Raw genomic sequence first — 23135 nt, 5'->3', positions numbered from 1 at the left:
CTTATCAAGAATACAGACTAGAGTGACTCATCTCGCCTTATAAGGTTTTTTTTTCATACCTCTGAAGGCACATGTGAAAGTGAATGGTTTTTGCACCTACAATGACTCTACAATGAGTCACCTCTGATCGTTACGTTCTTGTTAAATTTTGATCATCACATCTCATCCGTTTTTATACTAGGAATGAGAATACCTTTACCGCTCATCTGTGTCACACGTGTGGAAGCCTGTGCGTTTGTTATGACTGTCCCCTCTTTCTCTCAGGTCTTTCTAGTGATGTCTCACCTATATACACCTCTTAGCCTGACGCAGGGGAAGATATCTGAAAAAAGTGACCATGAACAAGAATTTTGGTATATAATAACATTTGTTTTTCTTTTTTTAATTATCGAGTAGCTGATTATGTAGGTACTGTATGTAAAAGAGAAAGGACTTATTGATAATTAGCTTTTTATTCTTCAAGACACCTGCTGCAATCGAATCAATAGCGTTTATGCGAATAGATAAAAACAGGCTTCCGTGTTAAATATTATTCTGCTATTTACAGTCAAGATAGGATTTTAACAAAAACTTGTTGAAATTGAATTTTAAATTGTTACATTTTCTTTGAAAACAAATTATTATGACAGTTTTTTTTTTCATTTGTAACTTCAAAGTAATATACCTGAAACTCCTTCCGCCTTTGCTGAGCACTGACTGTGGCTACCTATGCAGATTTCGGCGGTCTCTGAAGAGACATAATGAACATGTCAGATGTGTCATCACCTGCTTTAGATGCCAGAATTAGTGTGAAATGACATCATTACTCAGTTGGGTCTGCCTTGCATTTATACCATTTATTAATTTATTTGGAGTAGACAAAAGTGGCAAAATACAGAGCGTGTTAAAACCCTGCCCTGAACTACCTTCTTCATTTGGTTGCCAGAGGAAATGATGTCAGAATGCACTTTAACACAGAGATACCCAGCTTCTGCTTCAGCAAGGTTATTTCCATCCGTACCATGGGAACAAGCATAAAGTGGCTGAAATGATGTAACACAGTGGGTGTGTGCATGTGTGTGTGTGTGTGTGGGGGGGGTCGTAATCACACGTTTTTTTGCTACCATGTTGTTGAGGTGTGGTGGTCTAAATGGGAATGCAGTGGTTAGCAGTTGTTATAAAAAACAATTCACCTGCTGCGACATGTGCGCCGCTTTTCATTTGCTTGCAGCGCTTCTGATAAGCTCTTCAAAAAGCACACCTGCACTATGCACCTGTCAATTTGTGCGTAATAAATATGTATTTGCATTCATTATCCAAATTCTGTGCCCCACAAAACGTTTCAAAGGTTGCATTTCACACAAGTTTAAGGCAAGATCTTACATCTGAATCATTAGTTTGAACAAAGACTTCCGATGTACAGTGTCTCCTGCCACAGCTGCTCGTTGGTGAGGGTGAGGGTGAAAAAAGAGGAAAGTAACAATTTGCAAGCGTAGGTTCTAGTTTAAGTAGAGAACAAGTGCAGGGCAGCTAAACTGAGCCTAGTTTCTTGCTTCAAAATCCCCAAACCTTCACACATGTTCTGATAAAGAGTTTCTCAAAAGTTTAATAGATTACTGTTGATTACTGAGCTAGCATATGACTGAGAGTTGAACGAGAAAAGTGTGCAAATCAGTACTAGTTAGTGTTTGCAATGTGTCATCTCAGAATGGTGATTTGTCTTGGGAATTGTCATTTTTGTACTGGTTTAGATTTTAACTAGTAGTGAGATGACATTTATTGATACCTGTGTTTGTCAGTGTTATGATGATTTAGTTTGCTACTGTGACTGGAATAAAAAGTCTACGATCAAGTTCAAACAGTTCAAATTGTTTTCAGTTATATCACAACATAAAGTGGTTAAAGTACTTGTAGATTAGCACGCTCTTTCACGCCAGCAGGTCGCACAAAGAATTACCAGCAACCACCGATGGCTGCATGTCAAAAACTGTGGTTCTAATATGAATAATACAGAAATAAATCAATAAAGGCAACATGGAAAAATACACACTGAGATGCAAATAAAAGAACACACTTAGATGCATATCATTCATATTGTAGTCATACTACAAAAACAACACAGCTGAAACATTTCCAATGTGTTTTGAAAAATATGTGTTCATTTCCAGAAATTTAGAACTGTGACGCCAAAAGGGAGGGAAAGTTGTGTAATACTTCAAAAAACATCCTCTGGAATATCTCACTACTAACTGAAGTTAACTGTCAGTGTCAGAGGGATGGAGTTTCTGAGAACTAAAAGGATTTCCCCGTGCTGCAAAAACACTGTGTGGGCATGAGTTCAGCAATGTATGACAAGGCCTTGTCAACATAAAATTGGTGAATTTATCATCTGTGATGCTTAAACGACTCAAAGATTCTAGAAAAACTTCTGAACACAATAGACAAGGTCAAAAACCAATAAAGGAAAAGATACGTGTGTATAACATGACACGACTAATTGATTCTGTACCACACGGGCTCGGGAACGTCAATCATCTGACCACAGAACAGCTTTCCACTGAAGCCCAGCCTTAGTTCTGGTCCAGAGGAGACAGCAGCGTTTCTGGAAGTGTTCACGAGCCCGTGCACTCATTCAGAATGACAGAATCATCCTTGTTTTTATGTAGTGCTGCACGAGGACCCAAATATGACAGTGATCCAGTGCAGACTTTCAGCCGTGTGCCTCCTGCACAGAGATTTCTCTAGATTCTCAGAAGATTCTCAGAAGATGTTAGATAATCAGATTTTCATTATTTTAGCTGTAAAATTTCACTTTGAATTTGTACATAGAGAAACATCCCTCTAAAATAGTTCTGTGTTTTTTCCAGATTGCTAAATTTTTGCCGATCTTTATACCCAATCATGTTGTTGACCTGCTGCCACTTAAACTAAATAGCTGCAAAATGCTCACCCAGTTTTCTCTTCACTTAGTTTTCTATTTTTAGTTAGATATGAAGTTGAAATGATGGTTGCTCATCCAGCACTGTTTTACTTTTAGGCTACAGTCTAATATGTTACCTTTAAAAAATAATAAAAATGTAACATGCACAAATATGAAGACCAAAAGCCGTTTTCTCTAAAGCTATTGGAAAATGTATTTCAGGCTATAAATATGGTATCACTGACTGCTGGATCAGCACCTAAATGTGAGACTCAAAATTTACGCTAAAGAACAAATAAAGATAAATAAGGTCGGATGCAGAGAATATAAAAATCCAAAATGGGGTAACTAAGCAGGAACACACAATGGCACATTGACAGACACCCGGAAGAAGGAAAAAGGGAAACTGAGGCTACGCATAAACACAAAGTAATCAAGAAGAGTACAAGCAGCAGGGTAACAACGCACAGCTGAAACAAATTAAGACAATAACAAGGAAAGACAAACCAACGGTGAGGCACAAGAGGCTAATAACTAACAGAAGAAAACAGGAAGTCACTAAAAGGGGAATCACATAACATACAAGAGGGTACTAAACACAAGGAGTCGAACAGTAATAAAACTCCAGTCCAACGAAAATACTAAACAAGACACAAAATGTCAAACAGAAGCTAAACCAAAGAGCATAAACTAAAACTCGATGTGAGAAAAATCTACAGACAAATGGAAACTAATAGGCAGCAAATATGCTTATAAAATATAGCCTACAGCATTTCAGTATGTCTCTGCTAATTTTATATGCAGTAGTTCTGTACATGATAATTATAGAAGTTACTAAATAGAAAATAAACAGTGTCTGCTCTTTATGTTTGAGAGGCATGAAGTCTCACGGGAGCCTGTCTGCCACTGAATAAAAACAAACAAACAATATAACCCAGATATAATTCTGCACTGTTTTTATATGTAGTAGTATTTCAGTATGCCTGACTGTGATGACAGTGTGCAAATGGAAAATTCTGGGCCTTTGAGTTATTGTGTTGGACCAGTCTAATGATAATATACTGATTACTATATTGATATGTAACCAGTACAGAGAGGAGAAATAATCATGATTCATTCATTGCTCATTATTCTTTTCAAAAGATCAAACTGTCATACAGCAACCAGATCTCTGTTTAGAGCACTTGCTCTGGCTGGGCTGACCCAGCGAGGCTGTGATTGAGGTCACAGCTCGGACTTTGTCTGCAGTTGTGGTGACACGTATGATGCTATATGTTGCTTTACTGTAACTTGCTTGCTTTCATTTGATGTAACTGAAGTCACCAGTATATCTCAATCAGGGTTTCACCAAATATAAACTTAGGCCACCCCCACCTCCCTGCAGCCCTTGAAATTGAAGTTGCTGTTCTGGTCCCTTGACCACTATAGCAGTGCAGCTTTGCTGTAATAGTTTTGTGTTCATACAAAACTATTTTTAGAAAGCCAAGTTTTATTTAGTGTTTTTTCTGATCACTTCAATTTCACCACTACAAAAAAGAAAACAATATATCATAAACTAGTCTTAATAACAGATCTCATAGATCAGAACCACTGGTGATCAGCTAAAACATAATCCTGGCTGTGTGTAGCCCAGAGGTAAAACAAAGTTATTTAGGAAAAAAATCCCTCCGGTGCTTTATTTTTTATTTTATTTGTTTAATCTAATGTCCACAAATGCTTAAAGAGCACCACGAGTACTTCGGCAGCTTTAAAAACCTGTAAGTGCATCTCACTCTGAAATTACCACATTTTCTCTGTTTTAACTACATGGAAGGTTTGTTTAGCCACCAGATCAGTAGCTTCCTGCGCTGCTTAAGCTCACTGGGATGAGTCGGCGACCACAATGCCGTATGGCTGAGGGCGCGTAAAAATAATTTGCGGCATGCCTCCCCCTTCTTTCTGTCCACTGTTCCTATTTGAAAAAGGCTAAAAAAAAATAGCTTATAGCTTGCTAGCTGTCCGTCAGACTCCTGTTGGCTGTACTCTTGATGAGAAATATAACCCAGCTAATAGCTTAAGGGGAATAACAGCTGCCTGTTATTTCAGTTGGATGTCTGCTGATAACAAAGTTAGGCGTTACCCGTGAGAGACAATTATGACAAATAAGAAGCAAGCAAACAGGTGGGATTTCTATTGCTCACTCTTTATTGAATGCAGTCCCAGTTTCAATTTACTTTTGCTTATCTGATGTTGCTTCGTAATTGATGTTAAATAGCTGGTTAAGTTATTTTAAAGTAGTGTGATATTATAAAAAGAGTTCATCTGCAGTCAGCTGCTGTCTCTCTGTTGACACTGAATGTTTCTTTGAGTTTGTCTTTGAGCCACTGGGACTGGCTGCCTGCCTGGCCAGCAGCACTGTCAGGCAATGAGCCAGCAACCTGCTACAGCCGGGGTGGCTGGCTGCTGACTCAAAAACACACTGAAACACAAGCCAAATCCAAGAAAGGGGTCACAGCTACTGTTTTTGTAAATCCTATGCAATAGTTCTGTTTTTATCTCTATGAGGTTAGACTGTCACACTTTATTAGCAAAGCCCCAAAAAACCTTAAGCATGGACACAGAGGCCCAGGGGTGGGCAATCTTCATGGTTCAAGTCAGAGAAGTGTTTTTTAATCTTTGTGAGCACTGTGTCAAAGAATAAAGCAAAGACTTTGTTCAAAATGCTGTTATTCATCTGTTTTAATCAATTTTGCGTGTAAAAATATTAAAAACAATGTCAGGGTTCTGAAGGTTAATGGAACAATAAAAACAAATTGTGGGCACAGTATGGAAGAACATGACTACATCTGCTCGCACAGGAAAACAGGTCATCTTATACTTCACTCTTTCCGTTTGGAGGCAGACTGTGGCCTACAGTTTGTAAAGGCAGTGTGTGATATGATGACAGAGAAGTTTAATTGTAAATTCTGCATTAACACCAGTGAAACATCGTGACACCGGACACACATCTGTAGCTCAGTCACAGTTTTGCATAACATTAACAGATTTCTGAACTGAGAGTGGTGGGCAAAGGTGAGCGTGTGTTGTTATCGTCACTGACCCACATGTGGCTACCCGCCCAATTCTGTGTGCATTTTAGTCTTTATATACTTTCTCAGGAAAGTACCAAACAGCGAACTGCACAAACACCACAGCATCGTGTTCTGTGAAGTTAAACAGCATGAATGGACTGTATGGAAAAAATTGTACTCCTACTTTAGAATGTTCTTTATGTGGCTGCAATGGGAATGGTCAGCAACTTAGAGCTGACAGATGATTCTGTAGGAACAAAAAGTGGAGAGGGGGGGAGGTTTGCATGCTGCACACACTTGAAAAGTTCTCATTTTGAAAGGGCTGCGCACCTTGAGCCGTTAGTTCCCAGCAATAACGTTACATCGTCAGCAGGCATGTATGACAGTACTGAAAAAGAAATAACACATTTGTTTCTTGGTCGATGAAGCTGTACGCTAGATTCGTCCTTCTGTGTTTCACAGTCAGTCAGACATGTATTGTCTTTGTGGAGAATGGGCTCTGCCTGCTCTGGCGATGATTTTATGAGGCGGAGGTGGGCAAGACATGGACAGCAGCCCTGGAACCTGCTGCTCCTCCTCTTCATCTGAGGGGGTTCTTGTTGCCATGGGCTTCAGTAGAGGACCTATGGGATGAGGGGAATGGGTTGGCAGGAGATTTCGAGGAAGCACAAGGGGCTTGAGGATGCCAGAGCCGCTAGTAGCTGGTCTGTTGAAATACGAATAGCCTCTCATCGTATGAAGGGCGTATGCAGGGATCAGAAAGGAGTTAGAAGGCTGGTGACTGGGCAGGACAGAAGAGTCTCTACCACCCCAGTAGTAGTTTCTCTGCAGGGATTGTTGGTGGGTGCTGGTGGTGCTTACAGGCTGGCTGCTGCTGTTGAAATGGCATTGCAGTGGATTACTTTGTTGGCCTGTGTACGCTGCAGGGTGAACCAAGCCAAAGTGAAGCTTGATGGCCATTAACTCAGCACTGAGCCTGGCGTTTTCTTCTTTCAGAGCCATGAGATGAGTCTCCAGCACATAGTCATTCATCCTTCTCTTCTCCCGTGACCGCTTGGCAGCTTCGTTGTTCTTGCGACGTTTCTCCCAGTAGAGCTCATCCTTCTTTTCTTCAGGTATGAACTCCCTCTTGCGACGGGGTCCTTTACGTACCAGATCGTTTTCCATGTGTAAAACATGGTTTTCTTGGCCCCCGTGAAAAGCTAGCGGTAGGGACTCCATGCTAAATGAAGAGCGAGTCACAACAGAGACCTGAAATCGAATAGAGGAGAGCAGTTAGTGGAGCTGAAGCGAGCAGCTGAGTAAGCAATGAGTTCTTTATCAGGAAACTACTCTGCAGTTTTTTAATGAATAATGAGAGAAATTTTAACGAACTGTCAATGTGACACCGCTCTACACTCCTGCAAAGGTTGGTCAGAATTCAATAAAGACGTTTTGAAATATCACGTTTACAGAATGACGCATGTGCAAACGCTACCAAAAACGTCCTTGGTGGAGGTAATTATAGATATAGCTTTACATTAAACAAACAGGAACCACAAAATATTTATGCTTTGAGGTTCTTTTCAAATAACATGACGATTTCCTGTATCCTTACAGCTGTACTGTGCGCTGTCAACATATAGAAAGTACCGTGTGAAGATTTAAAATATGTCACATTTGACCTCTGACCTCTCCTTCAAGGTCAATAGATAAGTCGACGTGATAATAATGCTGCGTAGAGCTGTTTAAAACTGTTTCTAATTACCGTTGTTTATATTGACAGCATAAGGGAATATGAGAAATGATATAGGGGGATTCAAAATATTACTTTGGACTTCTGACCTCTTCTTCAAGGTCAAACTTCAGTAAAATGTCTTATGTTTAAAATTCTGCTGCCTGTTTGTCCTGACAACATTTAGGAGATGATTGTGGTATTTGAGGATTCTGAGTATCGTTTGCATCCAAATATCACGTCACATTTGACCTCTGATCTCACTTTTAATTTCATATCTGCCTTTCTTTCAAGATGATCCTCAAATATGTTGAATATTTAAAGAAAGTATCGTCAAGAGAGAGAATGAGCTAATCAGAGATATGCTGCAGAATATAGTTAGTTATTTACAAATCAGTACCCGTTATCCATTACATATTTTAAATGCATTTTAAAGGAACGAGGAAAACAAGGTGAACATACACCAAATGCAATCCTAGTCCCTTAAAAGGAAGTCGCGCGCACAGAGCGAGCTGCCTCGGTGAAGGTTTGAACGCTCTGAGTGATTCTTGTCATTAAACACATTTATAATCTGAATATGTCTTACATTTGGATTCTTACACTTACGGATGCAGTTTCAGGGTCTGGTTAAAGAAAACAGCAGACACTTCTCCATATTTTTGTCACATTGTTAGGGCAAGCTGTTTAATCGCACCACTGAGAAAACAGATTAGCCGCTGATGACAACGGCATGCTGTTGCAGTGCTAGTCCCTAATCTTATAATGTGTTGAGTAATAGAGGCACATATACTTTGTGTATTTGCAACTTTGTGTTTGTTTGTCTCGCTTTAAGCATATAAATGGCTAATGTTCAGATATAAAGGGCTTTTTAAAAAATCGGATATAATTGTATAAAATGCTGCACGTGCCTGTAGAGGCTGTCCATCTATGGCAGACCATTTTCATACCATTATGTTTTTTTCCTCTCCAAAAATATTTAGAGGCTATTACAGTTCAGTACTTTATTACACTCTGTCTAGCACCTCGAGACCCACAACCCCCTTTCCTGAACTAGCCTCACCACCTACCTGTCTCAATATGAAACATATGAAAATAATAAGGCTGGAAACAATACATAGAATGGCAAGATTGTGGCTTTGTGTGTTAGCTCCATATTCCATACTGAGTCATCAGCGTGCTTTGTCTGCATCATGGCTGATGAGGAGCCAAATTAGAAGAGTTTGCATTTGTGATTTTACAGATCTGTGTTGTCAAAACCAAATAAAAATACTCGTCGAGCCTTTCTCTTTTTACTTTTATATCTGTGAAACCAAATAAAACGCTTCTTAACGGAAACTTTTCACGCGAGGTTTTACGCGACCGAGAAGATGCTGTCGCACCAAGCGGCTTTTAGTTCAGCTGAGGTGACCTAAGCTCGGCGTATGCAAATTACGCATAGGTATCTTTAGTTAACGTGAAGTCAAACAATGCTTCATGTTTCTCACTTTGTCTCCCCCTCATCTTCCTCTTTGATCGCCTTGTCCTTCTAGTCACTGCTTCCCCTCTCCAGCACTTTCATCTTTGTGCGTCACTTTGTTGCGTGAACAAACGTGCAGCCAGTAAGAGTTTGTCCATTTTGCTGTACATCTACCTCGAATCCTTCTTTAAATGAATAGAATAGGAGGAATACTGACTGCTGCTAATGAATTATCTTTTATTCACGTGGGTTTGTGGGTGGTTTTTATGGGAAGCTGTGCAAGATGGGTGAACAATGTGTTAAAAACCACAGCCAGCCTCCTGTACGTGCAATCAGAAACACACATAGACTCATACAGGCTAGGCTTACACTTATCTCTTTTAACTCATTGATGTTTCATTCACACCTTATTCTTGCTCACAATATAATACCTGATAAGTGGTTTTTTTTAATCGTACACTGCACAGTACTTTATGATAGTAGTCAATTGTGACACCTCATAGAAGAGCTGCAAAAAAAGCTGTCACTCAGGATGTCACACATATAGCATGCTCTTAAATGCAAACAATAACTTCACAGCTTATTACTTACCGTGCAATGCCCTGCAAGGCTGTAGAATGGCCTTTTTTTATTTCAGTTGTACAAAATGAAAGTACTTTCTTAGCATGTCGAGTGACCGTACAGTCAGACTTTGCCAGAGGCAACAAAACTGTAGTTTCAAAGAGGCCATGTACCGTGTGTAGTGGTGAGAGTACACATTGGTTAAAAATATTCAAACCTTTGCCCAGAGAAACCCCGTGTGTTTCTGTGTGAGAACGTGCACACCTGCAAACTGGTGTCTGACACAAAAACTACTTGTTGTACATTAAAAAAAAAAAAAGAAAAGCAACAGCAGGAAGAGAGAAAACAATAATCACAAAGGAAGACACAGACAAAGAGAAAATAAAAAAAGAGAGGGTTCCTGAGTGAAATCTCTCTTGAGGCCAACCCCGCTCTCTACTCTGCTGCACATTTGCACCTGTTTCTTATCGACTAATTATAGCCCGCCTGCTTTTTAGTAAGGAACTCTCAGACTTCTTCTTTTGGTGTCTATCCGTTTTCTCACACTCTAACATCTGTTGTTGTGTTGCTCTGTAGCCTGCCAAGCTTTGTTAAAATAAGTGCTCATAGGAAAAGTTGGTCAGTCCATATTCTGTGGCTTTCCACCTCAATGTACTCTATTCACATCACCTTGAAACTGCCATTAGTATGAGAGAATTCCCTGTTGGGTGGATAAAGAACTCGCCTCCGTTCTTGCTTTTAACCGTCTTGTAATGCAATGCATTTCTTGATGAGCAGATAAAATACAAACTACCATCCTCACAATGCTTTGCATGCAGTAAATATGTTCCGAAACATCAGGCGTTCTGCCTTTTTTGTAATTTTCCTGACTTTACGTGAAAAATATTTTTTCCTCATTGTTTAGTCAGCCATACCGACATAAACATTTTATTATTCAAGTGTCACAAATTAGGATTCGTATCACAAAATAAACATTTAGCTTCATGACTGGCTATAAAATTTGCATAAATGTGCTAGACTTGTGATCGCACTACTTTTTGAAACCTTTTGGATTTATACTTGAAGTCTTCCGGTTGCTCATAGCGAGCGTTACTAGCAACCGCTGCTACCAAAGTGCTTGACCTTTATTTACTTCTGAGTGGACAGTGAACCTTCACTTACTAGTAAAATCATTTTATGCTTTCATAAAACACACTTTCACTTTCTGCAAACTTGTGATGTTTGCAGCTCCGATCAAACTCAGGCTTCATACGGGCAAAATGTCCCAACTATATCACGTGTAAAATATTACTAAGCGACCAAGACGCGGGTATCGTCATTGCAGTAAGTAGAATTTTATTAAAAATGTTCAGCTTTGGGTGAGACCACTTCTTAGTCTGAGAAGTATGCACGATGATGGATTGGTAACTTATGAATTAATAAATGTTTAAAAACTCCCACTTTCTCATATCTACAGGACAGCGCAGCATCTAAGAGCGGGCCAAGACATTTTCCTCCACATCATGGTCGAATTGATTGGATCAGAAGCGATTCATTCGTGACATTGTTTTTGAGAACATCACGATTAGTTGTCCCATTTTTTAAGACTTCAGTTTAATACGGATTTGCTAAAATTGCACGAAGTATCCAGTTTCGCCTTCCCTCGCAATGGTAAAGAATCCCTCCAAAAATGGGGATCTGCATGCGGAGCTAGCTCGGCTTCAAAAGTCAACGATCTCTGAGTTGGGCCGAGCCCCACGTTTGGTCATTTTCATGCAAATCCATCCCGGACTTTTTGAATAATTCCACTAGCAAATAGAGAAACATACAGATACAAACTGAATTACTCACATAAACACAACTGCAGGGATGACATACAGCAATTCACATGAGCTATAGATCATCCAACATCATATCTTACTGTTGTTCTGTGCTCTATTCTAACTTTGTATATCTTTTCACCTTTCATGAAACAAACGTTCGTTTTTTCTGAGATAGCTAAATAACCTTCAGAGCGTTCATATTCTGATATAACTGTGAGGTCATTGCAGAACATCAAAAAGTATTTTTTATTCCTAACCTTGGTAGATTATTTAAAAAAATACAGCTAACAGAAATACGGCGTTTGCTGTAGAGAAGCTCCATGTACACAACTGTGCTCCTCTTGCGCATAGTTACACAGTGCAAACACTTCCTCTTCCTCAAACAACTGTCACCAGATAATAGAATATAGAATAAATACCTGATTTCATTTTGAATTAAGAAAATGACACTTTACAAGTCTGGCTGCTTAATTCTGCTTTTGGTCGCAAGTGAAGTGAAACGATTCAAAGGTTTGCTGAGCTGACAATATCACAGAATACACAGTTATGTTTTGCTGTGATCACAGCAAGACCAGTTGTGCACGCGTTGATAAATGTCCGTCCCTTGGTCACTAACACCTCAACCATTTCCTTCATTCGGTCTTTTTACTTTTAACATACATGGTCAGTGCCAGTATATGTGAGAAAATGTGCTTCAGGCCTTACCTTCTGCAAGCGTATCCACAAGATCTGCTGCCGTCGAGCTGCCAGTGAACTGTTTCAGAGAGGTCTCGCTCTTGCCCTAATGTACAACTTAGAGTGCCGAACTCTTCTGTTAGACACTGTCAAGCAATTAATGCACATATGAGTCGAGTGGGGATCATAATACTTTGTTGCTTTCAGTCCTACCCACTCACCTCTCTCTTTTTTGCTTTGCTCTCAGCCTTTTTTAACGCGCTGTTTTCCTGTCTTTAACTCTGGCTGTCCACCTCTGTTGTCGCATGAAAAGTGTCTGACTGCTTTCCTTGATGTCGATCATATTGTGGTGGTAGTGGCTTGCCCACACAGGGGTCTCCCCTGTATGATGCTGCTTTCAATTTTAGGCATATTTGGTCGATAGCATGCCAAAACTAAATGAAAACATGCATCTAATGCCCTAGAGTTTAGTAAAGCTATATGATTTTTTTTAAATCTCTAGAGTAAATGCATTGTTAGCGTCTTTACAGCATTTTGTTCATACTGCAGCTGTACTATGATACTTTGCTCAGTGAAATGTTTTAACCACATGTTAAAATTCAGTCACATACCTGATGTCTCGTTCCAGAAAAGCTTGGGCGCAGCAGTAGTTGCGGCAGTCTTAGTAATATGAGACGTTTTAGAGATAAAAGCCACAACAGCCAGGTAATGATATGACCATCAGTTCTGTGTTGTTCAGATATTTAGTGTAAAGCATAAGTGTGAGGAGACGTGACTAAAACTTTATGTGTGACTTTTAAATAAATCTTTGGCACCTCAGATTCGCAGAAAATGCAGAAGTGTTTGTGACTTATGAGAGTGTATTTCAAGCCTCTGCTCAGTTAATCTTCTTCTTGTCCAAATTTAGAATCTTTTGTTATAATATAATAATTCCTGTGTCAAAATGACTTTGACACAGGAATTAAAATGCATGCTTTTGTCGTGACTGGAAATTTTACTTCAACGCCCATTTCTATGTATAGCCAGTGTCACATGTAGACAGATTTTTGGCTTCCTGTTGTGATGCGTGTAAGTCCTTAATGTTAGAAAAATAAGCACGAGAGGTCCACGTGGAGGCAAAAATGCTTTCTTTTTCAAAGGGCTGAAAGAGAGTTCCTTTTATGCTAAAATGTTATTTTCTAAACTCGCACGTAAACTTATTTTCAGTCCATCTCTCTGTGTCGGATGGACGAACACTGAGACGCACTCAGTTTGTCAAAGCTGGAACGTGTCTTACACAAAGACATGAATTTGACATCACGAGCCATGACGGACGAGTTCCAGTACGTTAAACAGGACATTCAGTCATCGTTTTTTTCTGTTTTTAACTTTAACACCTGGGATGCCTTAATTTAGGCCGTCCCTTTTTCAAGAAAGGAGGTCAAGCATTTATTCAGAGGAGAGTAAAGTTCAAATCCATGATTGAATTGGGTTGACCACATCCAAACAAATTAAATCTGGGTCAAAGGATATGATTTTGTCTGACAATATAGGTCATGTCACCAGTTTGTCATTTATGACATATCCCATGAAAAGAATTTAACCCATGACACACAAACGCACAAACTATACAGGTCACAGTTTGGGCACTGGTCACAGGAAGGTTAAAAGTTTGTTTTAATGATGAGCTTGTCTTCTTACATTTTTTTTAGATGTGACTAACAATAAAAAACCTTATTGCTATTTCAGCTGCTGCTGTGCCTGATACTAATCTTTGGGTTTTAATAGGGATGCATCGGCACGTCTCTTTTTTAACCACAAGTTTCTTCAAAAACTTATGTGTACTGACTTTTGTAAACTAAAACCACTCAAAATGTGGAACAGTGTCTGAGTGTGTTGAGTTTCAGGAGAAGGCATACAAATGTCACATAAGCTCACGTAAAATAGAACATCCGGTCTCCTTAATTTAAAATAATATTCTTTCTTTGAAGTCTGAATAAAAATATGCGATGTGAATATATTGGTAGCATTAATATTAGTTTACGTTTACTTTATTTAGTTATTTACTCTAAAACCGGTGTATGTGTGAAAAATGCATACATACTACTGGAGAGGCAGAAATTATTCCACAAAACGAAATCCACCTGCCACACCGTTTGTGTTGTAGCGCCCTCTGCTGGAGGCTTCGGGATCGTGCATGGGTATTTAAGAGCCGATTGCGATGGCACTGCGTAGCAGGTCAGAGATGACATGATGCTCCATTCGCCTAACAAGTGAAAGATCCTGTTGCGAGAGGATACCCGGATCTTTCTTTTTTTTTGGTGGGTGGGGAGGGATTACATCAAGAAGGGCATAAAAAGGGATTTAAAAATACAAATAAAAAAAGAAATGAAGCAGGCAGAGCCCCCCTGCTGTGGTGACGCTTTATAAGAAAGGGAGCAGCCGAAAGTACTTCTAATAGCCAATCTGCTGTCACATAATCATATTTAAAACATTTGTAAAAGCCAACCATAACTCAAAGAGTGGATTTGAGCTTAAATACCGAACAGAAGCTTACGAGGCTTTCTAAGCGCTAATGTTAGCATATTTAATACCAAAGTTATGAGGCTGGAAGGATTATAGGTGGATTTTCCAGTGAACGTTTTGACCTAAGATATAGACCTAAATCAGAATGTTCCTGATTGTTTATTTGCCTTTACACGTTAACGGCCTGACTTTATTTCCATATTTTAAAAATAAAATCTCAGATGTAATTTACTGACCCTTATGAATAAATCATTTTCCCAAGAGTGCGTACTAAAGATAGATATTAGTTAGACAACTAAGTTTAAAAGTATTACTTTAAGTATAAAATATACTTAGAGAGAGAGAGAGAGAGAGAGAGTGTGTGTGTGTGTGTGTGTGTGTGTATATTCTTAGAGTTTTATACTTACTTTTGTTCTTAGTGTATATATATGCACACACATATATACACACGACACGTATTTTATACTTAAAGTATTACTTTTATACTTGGTATATATATATCTATATCTATATCTATCTATATCTATATATATATATAGATATCTATAGATATCTATATATATCTATATATCTATATACACACACACACACACTAAGTATATTTTGTACTTAAAGTATTACTTTTATACTTAGACAAGTATAAAAGTAATACTTTTTATACTTAGAGTATATTCTAAGTATATTCTTAGAGTTTTATACTTACTTTTCGACTTAAAGCATTACTTTTATACTTGATTGTAAAATGACTAACAGTACTATTCGAATGCATGGATATACATTCATATATTAAACACCCTATTCTAACAAAAGCATAGCATTTAAAGATTTAAACATTACCCAGATGTGGTGTCTCACTGAAATGTGGTGGATTGTGTCTCACTGAGCTGCTGACCCACAAATAAACGGTTCAACGTTCAGTTTTCCATCGAGTCGAATTGTGCTGGGAAATCACGCAGTGGGGATAAAGGGGAATACCGAGTCAGCACGCACAGTTTCACTGGTGCAGTCGCTGTGTTTTTCTTTTTGTTTGTTTGTTTTTCATCACTGGCAAAGGGTAAAAATGTACAAGAAATACCTGTACTGCAATGAAATTAAATAATCTGAATGAAAAAGAAAAGTCCGGAATAACATTAAAAAACAAAAACAAAAAAACAGCTTGTGTGTTTATTACATTATACATTAATATTTCATTGTATAAAACAAATTCAGACAAAGAGCGGGAGCGCAAAAGCTTCATTCAAACAGAATAAAACCATAGAAAATCGTGCCGTGTAGCTCGTGGTAAAATACATTGTTCATGGCTGATCTTTCGGGGAATATAGGCCACGTGAAGGCTGTTTATTTCGTTTTTTAATTGTTCATATTTTCATTATGACCCACTGCACACGTTTCATTCTTTTTGGACTGCATATTTACTGGCAAACAAAAAAAACCAGCTGAAAAAGCCTTCACCTCACATCTCATTTGGACGCATATGGAATCACGTTAAGTTTGGGGATTTTTTAAAAACTTCTTGTAAGTTACACCTTAACAGTTAAACTGTCCAGTCAGCGTCCCCCAGAACTGAGATGCATCCCGAGCTGAGACAAACCAGGCGTTGCACTGCTGAACCGACTCTTCAGCCCCCTCTGAATGTGCGCCTCCACACCGACACCCTGGCTTTGCCTTTCTTGTAAGTGGAGAGGCAGGCCGGAGTAGACGGCCGACGGAGCCAGGTAGGAGGACCTCCAGGGCAGAAGAAGATTATTACACACAGCCGAGTGGTTCAGCTGGGGCACCAGCCAGTTTTGGGGTGGGTACGAGAGCGCAGAGGCATGGTGGAGAGTGTCGGGAGAGGACATGATTGCTGAGAAGGAAGAGACGGGTGGGGAAGATACACTGGGAGAGATGGGGATTACATCGACGGAGGAGACCTGGCGCTGGGCATCCACTCCTACCTCCCCTGACCTTCCGCTCCCTAAACTATCTCGGCGCGAAAGGACACCGGAGCCGGTGAGAGGAAGGATGCCTGGCTGTGTCCCACAATTGCGATGGCTTAGTGGATTAAAAAGACCTCTAGTTGAGCCAAAACAAGGGAGCTTGGACTCATACTGGTTCAGTGCAGTTTCCTGTTGTCGCACAGCCCTGATCCCTGCCTGGAAGAGAGAAGGGGTGTGGGGAGGTATGGGCGACAAGGGCAGAGTGGGCGCTAGGACAGGCGCAGTTGATGTCGCAGAGGGAGAGGGTGCTTTGGTTTTTTCTATGCTCAGGGTACTGATGTACTGCAGGTTAAGGACTTGAGCCCGCAGCTGGGCGTTCTCCTCGCTCAGAGCCAGTAGCTGGCCCTCTATCATCAGGTCATTCAGCCTCCTCTTCTCCCTGGACCGCTTGGCCGCCTCGTTGTTCTTGCGTCGCTTGTCCCAGTAGCTGGCATCTTTCTTATCGTCTGGGATCATCTCCCTCTTCCGGCGCGTAACGGGGGTGAAGTGGCTACTGTAGGCCTGTAAGCGCATGAGACGTCGAGCCAGGAGGGAGGACCGAGTCCCAGCCAGGAGCCGAGGCTCCGTGTCCGTGTACCCACTGCTCTCAACTGAAGAGGAGGGCTGGCAAGGAGCATCTGTCCCGGCACCGTCAGGGCTTTTCGGGGAGCTCATGACACTAGTGGAGGGAAACAAGTGTCAGTCAAGCAGCATGCATACATCCATGCATCAAGCATAAATCTGACCCCGTTAGCTGCACCTGAATCACCTAAAGCAATGATTGCTGCATAAGTTTCGATTCATAACTAATGCTGAGAAAAATCTGCGTGAATGAAACTCGTTTACGTTTATTTTGAGCATTTTTGAGTTGAATGTACTTCAGACATTTGACGAAACGCGTAGTTTACTGACGTTGAAAAGCGAGTTAATAATCTGTAAATTCAATGTGCATTACTCTAAACAGCCTTACTCCACCACAACGTTAAATGATGTCGGCACATACGACAGTGTCGGTGCCTTTTCATTTAAAACAGTTTCTAACCTTCTTAAGATTAAGACAGATACATTAAAAGTTAGCCTCGAGGGAACTTTACGCGAGCATATTGAATGTGAGCGTTCACGTTTTAAAGCCTTAGAATTAGACAGCGTCGTAAAGTTGAACTGACACTGACCTGATTGGAAGGATGACACCTGTGGGACTGTTAGAAGCCGGGACTTTGAGCGTCTCTTGCAGCTCTGCAAACACACACATAAGAAAGAGCGACATACAGTTTTACGCGCAGCACTTGGAAAAGTGACTTAATCTTTTTTAAGTTTGTGGGTGTTACATGGGGTGAAACAGAGAAAGGGCTGAACTTACCATTCACTCACAATCAGCGGTGATGTGGAGAGCAGAGCTGCTGGGCGGTGCGCACATATAGGCCACACGGATAGCCAATCACACTGTGCTGTCTTTCATTCTGTGGAAACCGATCAGGCAACTTTAACTTGGAGTGCGGAAGTCCAAGAGAGCTGTGTGTGGCCACGATCTAACCAACAGGTGTTACTGAAATGAGTCGATTTGGATCAACCGTCCTACTTATTACTTTTGTAAAATTACAGCACATCGGTCGACGTGTCTAGAACAGTCGCACTGTGACACCACTGTTCAGTAAGCTTTACTCATTAGTAGAAAACATGGTTTGGTTTACGACATGATTATGTTTGACTTTGAGATTTGTTTGACATGTATTTATCTATTTGTTTTGAATGACGTGACGAAATGAAATAAAACACTGAAACAAATCCCAGAAAGCACGAGCTACATTTAGAGAGATTTAGAGATTTTTTTTTCTTTCTTTTTCTTTCTTTTTTTTTTTTCATTAAAAAGTTCGCTCCACATCACGGTGTTGCTCAGCATGTGGCGCATCTTCTCAAATGGAGACTGCGGGAACTGTAACAAAAGCTTTAACTTCTCATGGATTTTGCACCTGTAACTCCTCCTTAAATGAAGGTTATGGCGCACATAACTGCTAATCACGTGCTCACAGTTAAATTTCAGGACGGACTTTGAATGGGTCCAGTCATCCACTAGTCCAGCCTCAGGAAGGATGCAGGGAATCACTAAAGTCCAGATTTGTAATTTAGCGTTCCCTGTATTTTTTTTTTTTTAATTAGACAAATTACATTGAAGGATAAATTGCCGGTCAGTTTAAATTCCTTTTTGCTATATTAAAAGGAATATTTCAAGAGGCAATTCCTGCTGAATGCTTCAGATTGTGGGAATTTCTTTTCCCATTGCTGGATTTGCTCATTCCAGCCATCTGATAAAGCAGGACTTTAGAATCTGTAAGCACCATCTGTGCCTTGCAGTGTTAATGTTTTATTCTAAAATGTCAGGACGTTGTGGTCATGTTAACATGACCACAATACACACACAACTCTTGTTCACTTCAACACGTGTCTACAAAAATAGGTAGCTGTACAGTGAGTATTTTACACATACAAATCTACTTTAATAAATGTGATTCGTTAAACCCTTTTTTGTGCCTTTGGCGAGTCTCTCCCCAGTATTCATCTATCCATATTTAATTTAGTCACATGGTGTGGAATTCCATTTAGTTATGCGCCTGATTTTTATTCTAGCTTTTTCAATGTCACTAATCTTCACTGGTGCAGACGTGATTCCCCACATCTCTCATTCTTCTCCAGTTGTTCGTTTGTGTTGTATTTTTCCATTTAAGAGTGGCAAATCCACCTGTCCGTCTATTGGTGAAAAAAACAAAATGTTTCATAACACAACCAAGAAGACTGTTGTTTGAATCCTGCCTCACCCGAGCTGCCAGAGATGAATCACTGTCTGCAGGGGACAGGGGCAAAGTGCACCAGGGTACATTAGGTTGTCTGCGGAGAGCACTGAAATCTCCAGCCTGGCAGCTGCCTAAGCATTAACAAGTTTGAGAAGCACAGGTGAAACCTAATGATCCACCTCTCCTTTTCTGTTCACATTCTAATTCTAGTCTGGGTATTCTTTTGAAAGGCTGCAAAAGAGCAGCTTCTCGCGAGAAGACACAGAAGCCGAACAGCAACCAGAATGGAAAACCACACTGTACAACATCACTCTTCTGCAGTTGGTGCTGAAGACTTCTTTGTAGCGTGCAGAGTGAGGGGGCTGTCCATATCACAGGGGGTGTCCTATCAGATGTGTGTTTGTTAAAAACTCCAGTAGAGTTTTCTGTCTGACTCATCATAACCGCATCAGCCACAGTCGCTCATGTTCCAACAGTCTTCTTTTAGTAAGAATGTTGTCTCCAGATTTTTAAAGACATAGTACCTGTCAGGTTGTATTGGTTCCCGGATATTAGTTTGATGGCTTTGAAAAGAGACAAACTATCATGCACAGAAAACACAGAAACAAACATGCGCACACACATATACATATATGCAGGTGAAGACTACAGTGTAGCCTCAACTTGTAGCAGTAACAGGAAGCAGGTGTTATAAATATGATAGCATCCAAATTATTAATAAATACAGGGCTGATTTTTTTTTAGACAGACAGCGATCCAATTTACTCGACTGTGTCTCTCAGCACTGTGTGAATCTGGACCTTTTCGAGGATAGTTTATTATCACTGTTAAAAAAAAAATGCATGCTTAGAAAACATTGTGATATGAAGGGCCTGCATAATTTGTTGCACTCCCACGTTTGTGTGTGGCAACACCCACATCCTGACTGCATGTTGCAGATGATTCTTTTATGTGGATTACTCAGCGCCAGCAGTATAAGTCCTGTTGGCTTTATAATGCTTCAGTGTCTAATTGAGAGAACACTTTTGAACGTTTGACCATTATCTGTATTTCTTTCGTACCAGTGATTGCTCGACTGACATCATGCTGCCGGCAGCTTTGATTTTTATCGAAAATATGGATGCGGAGGGCCTTCAAACATTTGTTAAAGGCTGTATTCCTTTTACCAATAAATCTTTTGAAAAAGCTAATGATTTAGTCATTTCCAGGTTTTAATTACCCAGCCTGTGCACCACTAGTACATTTATCCTCACAGACAGGATTTCTAATTAATTTCGTAAAGGATTCATGAATTGTTTAGACAGCTGGCTGCAGGCTAAGAAAGAAGGATTCTCAAACAGATGTTGATCACATCCGATGATTGTGACAAAGAACACCAGTTGACCTCTATTCCTTATTCTTCTTCTTTCAGCTGCTCGCTTTAGGGTTTACCAAAGCAGATCATCTGCCTCCATTTCCTCCTGTCCCAGCATCCTCCTCAATCACACCCACCCTCTGCACGTCCTCCTTTACTACATCCATGAATCTTCTCTGAGGTCTTTCTTTTTTCCTCCTGCGTGGCAGCTCAATCTTTATCATCCTTTGTCCAATATATCCACTCTCCCTCTTCTGCACATGTACAAAACATCTCAGCCTTGCTCAGCTTTTCTTATTTTGTCTCCAAACTGCTCAGCCTGAGCTATCTCTCCTGATCGCTTCCAACAAAAATCTTCAGCTCTGCCACCTCCAGCTCAGCCTCCTGTCTTTGTGTCACCATCACCATCTCCAAACCATACATCACTGCAGGTCTCACTACTATCTCCTAAACCTTCCCTTTCCTATTCAACCCTGCCGGCACTCCTTTCTTGACCTCTCTCATACTCTCTCTGTTGCTTTGGATGGTTGACCTCCGCCAACATTCCCAAAACAAGAATCTGTAGGGCTCCTTCTTTCCTATAACATGGTGTGACGCATCAGCTTTATCCCTCTGTCCAGCTCTGCACATCACCTTTGTTCTCGAAAATCTGTGCTCACTCTCTAAGATTGTGTTAAACAGTCTGGTTAAAATGTCCACTGCCCTCTCTCCAAAACACCTCCATACCTCCAGAGGTATGTCATCTGCACCAACTGCCTTTCCACTCTTCCATCTCCTCATAGCTGTCCTCACTTCCTCACTACTAATCCTCTGCACTTCTTGATTCACTAACTGTCCTCTATTCATCCATCCTACTTTCTCATGTTCTCCATCTATCAGCTCCTCAAAGTGCTACATATATCTGCACGCATATGTTTCGTTTTCATCATGGCACAAATCTGAACACATGCGCTAATGTTAACATGCATGCACAAGAATATGACAGCCCAGTCTGCGTTCAACTTTGTGAGTTGATCAGCTCACTAGAGAATTCCAGTCTTACCAAATCTGTTTTTAATGCCTTGTAGATTAGAATTTTGGGGTACCACTCACTACAAAGCCCTGTAAATCACAAATGCACTGTGGACAGATAGAGATTATGATCTTAGTGACTAAGAAAGAAAGAGAAGTAAATGTTCTAAAAGTGTGTTTACACTTTGCTAGTGTTCACCAGGTGCCAAATGCATCTTTCCACAAGTGCAACAAGTGTTTTGCACATACGTGCCTCCCCATCACTCTCCTCGTCATATGTCTAAATGAGGTTGTGAAAAACACAAAGACAAGTGACCTACTGTCTAAATAAAAGAATCAGTGAATTTGAGCTTTATTACACTGGCCATGCGCACAGCAAAAAAGGAAGTGTGATGACTGATGTCTCTTTTGTTGTTTTTGGCACATTATGTCACAAAGAGAAAGTTATTCTGCTTGTTTTTGTCTTTGAATTTCTTTACCTTGTGCATTAAAAGTGTATATATGTATATATTCTTTCTTCCTCATACCCACTTTAAGTGTTACCATGACCTTTCTAAATGCCTCAGACAGTTGTACATAGACATTAGTTTTGTTGGGAGAGCTTGAGTTGTGTTTTCATCTTCATGGTAAATGAACTGACTCTTATATAGCACTTTTCTACTTGACCTAAGCACTCAGGGCACTTTAAACTTGCGTCAAAATCCTCACTCCTACAGAACCAGCTCCTTAATCACAGTGTTGCCTCATCTTAAAGCATACTCTGCCTCATTGTCCTTTGTTTTTTACACTATTTACAGAAATGAACATTGTGCTGTAGTTACCAAATCTGTAAGCTGGTTCACTGAGGTCATTAACCCATCAGGAAAAAGATTTACTGAGTCTGGCGCTGTTTTTCTGTAGACTTAAACAGTTTACCGGCTAGAAAGAATGCCAGTTTAAAGCACTTCTGTATTGTTTTCTATAATGGAGGTTAGGGGTTCCATTACCCTACTCCTATATCTATATAAATGCAGTGGCTCAGGAGTAGAGCAGGTCAACCACTAATCAAAAGGTTGGCTGGGTTGGGCCAGAGCCCCATGTTACAAAGAAACACTTAAAGATCGGAAAAGGTTCTTGTGTGGATGGACGTGACCGGGTGCGTGAGGGTTGTAGAAATCAGTCCGTTCCCAATACGATTCATAGCATAAGCTAAAGAAAAATCTACACATTTATTGTTTGCGATTGAGTTTAGTTAATATTTTTAAGCATGTGTGATATGCGTGTGATAACGTGTGATAAGATATCAAATACATGTGTCCAAGATGACATGAGGAGTGTTTTTAACTGTAACTCGTGGAAGGCTAGTTTTGTGTGGCCAGCGA

General features: G+C 40.2%; 1 protein-coding gene across 1 annotated transcript; it reads right to left on the bottom strand.

Annotated features, from left to right (window-relative positions):
- Window positions 1-15434: 15434 nt before the first annotated feature.
- On the bottom strand, window positions 15435-18225 carry si:dkey-172o19.2. The gene is made up of 3 exons (XM_014336853.2): window positions 17981-18225; window positions 17793-17856; window positions 15435-17299 (listed from the first exon to the last, which is right to left on the bottom strand). The coding sequence occupies exon 3, from the start codon at window positions 17293-17295 to the stop codon at window positions 16210-16212; it is 1086 nt and encodes a 361-aa protein (XP_014192339.1). The 5' UTR covers window positions 17296-17299; window positions 17793-17856; window positions 17981-18225; the 3' UTR covers window positions 15435-16209.
- Window positions 18226-23135: the final 4910 nt, after the last annotated feature.

Source organism: Haplochromis burtoni, unplaced genomic scaffold (assembly GCF_018398535.1).
Source record: "Haplochromis burtoni strain Fernald_Lab_line unplaced genomic scaffold, NCSU_Asbu1 Contig_13, whole genome shotgun sequence".
In the NCBI taxonomy this organism is placed as follows: Eukaryota; Metazoa; Chordata; class Actinopteri; order Cichliformes; family Cichlidae; genus Haplochromis; species Haplochromis burtoni.
Note: the sequence above shows the minus strand (reverse complement) of the source record. Positions and strands in the feature narration are given on the sequence as shown.

What these genes read in the sequence shown, in the direction of transcription:
- si:dkey-172o19.2 (XM_014336853.2), bottom strand. Translation starts at nt 17,295, where the DNA reads ATGAGCTCCCCGAAAAGCCCTGACGGTGCCGGGACAGATGCTCCTTGC.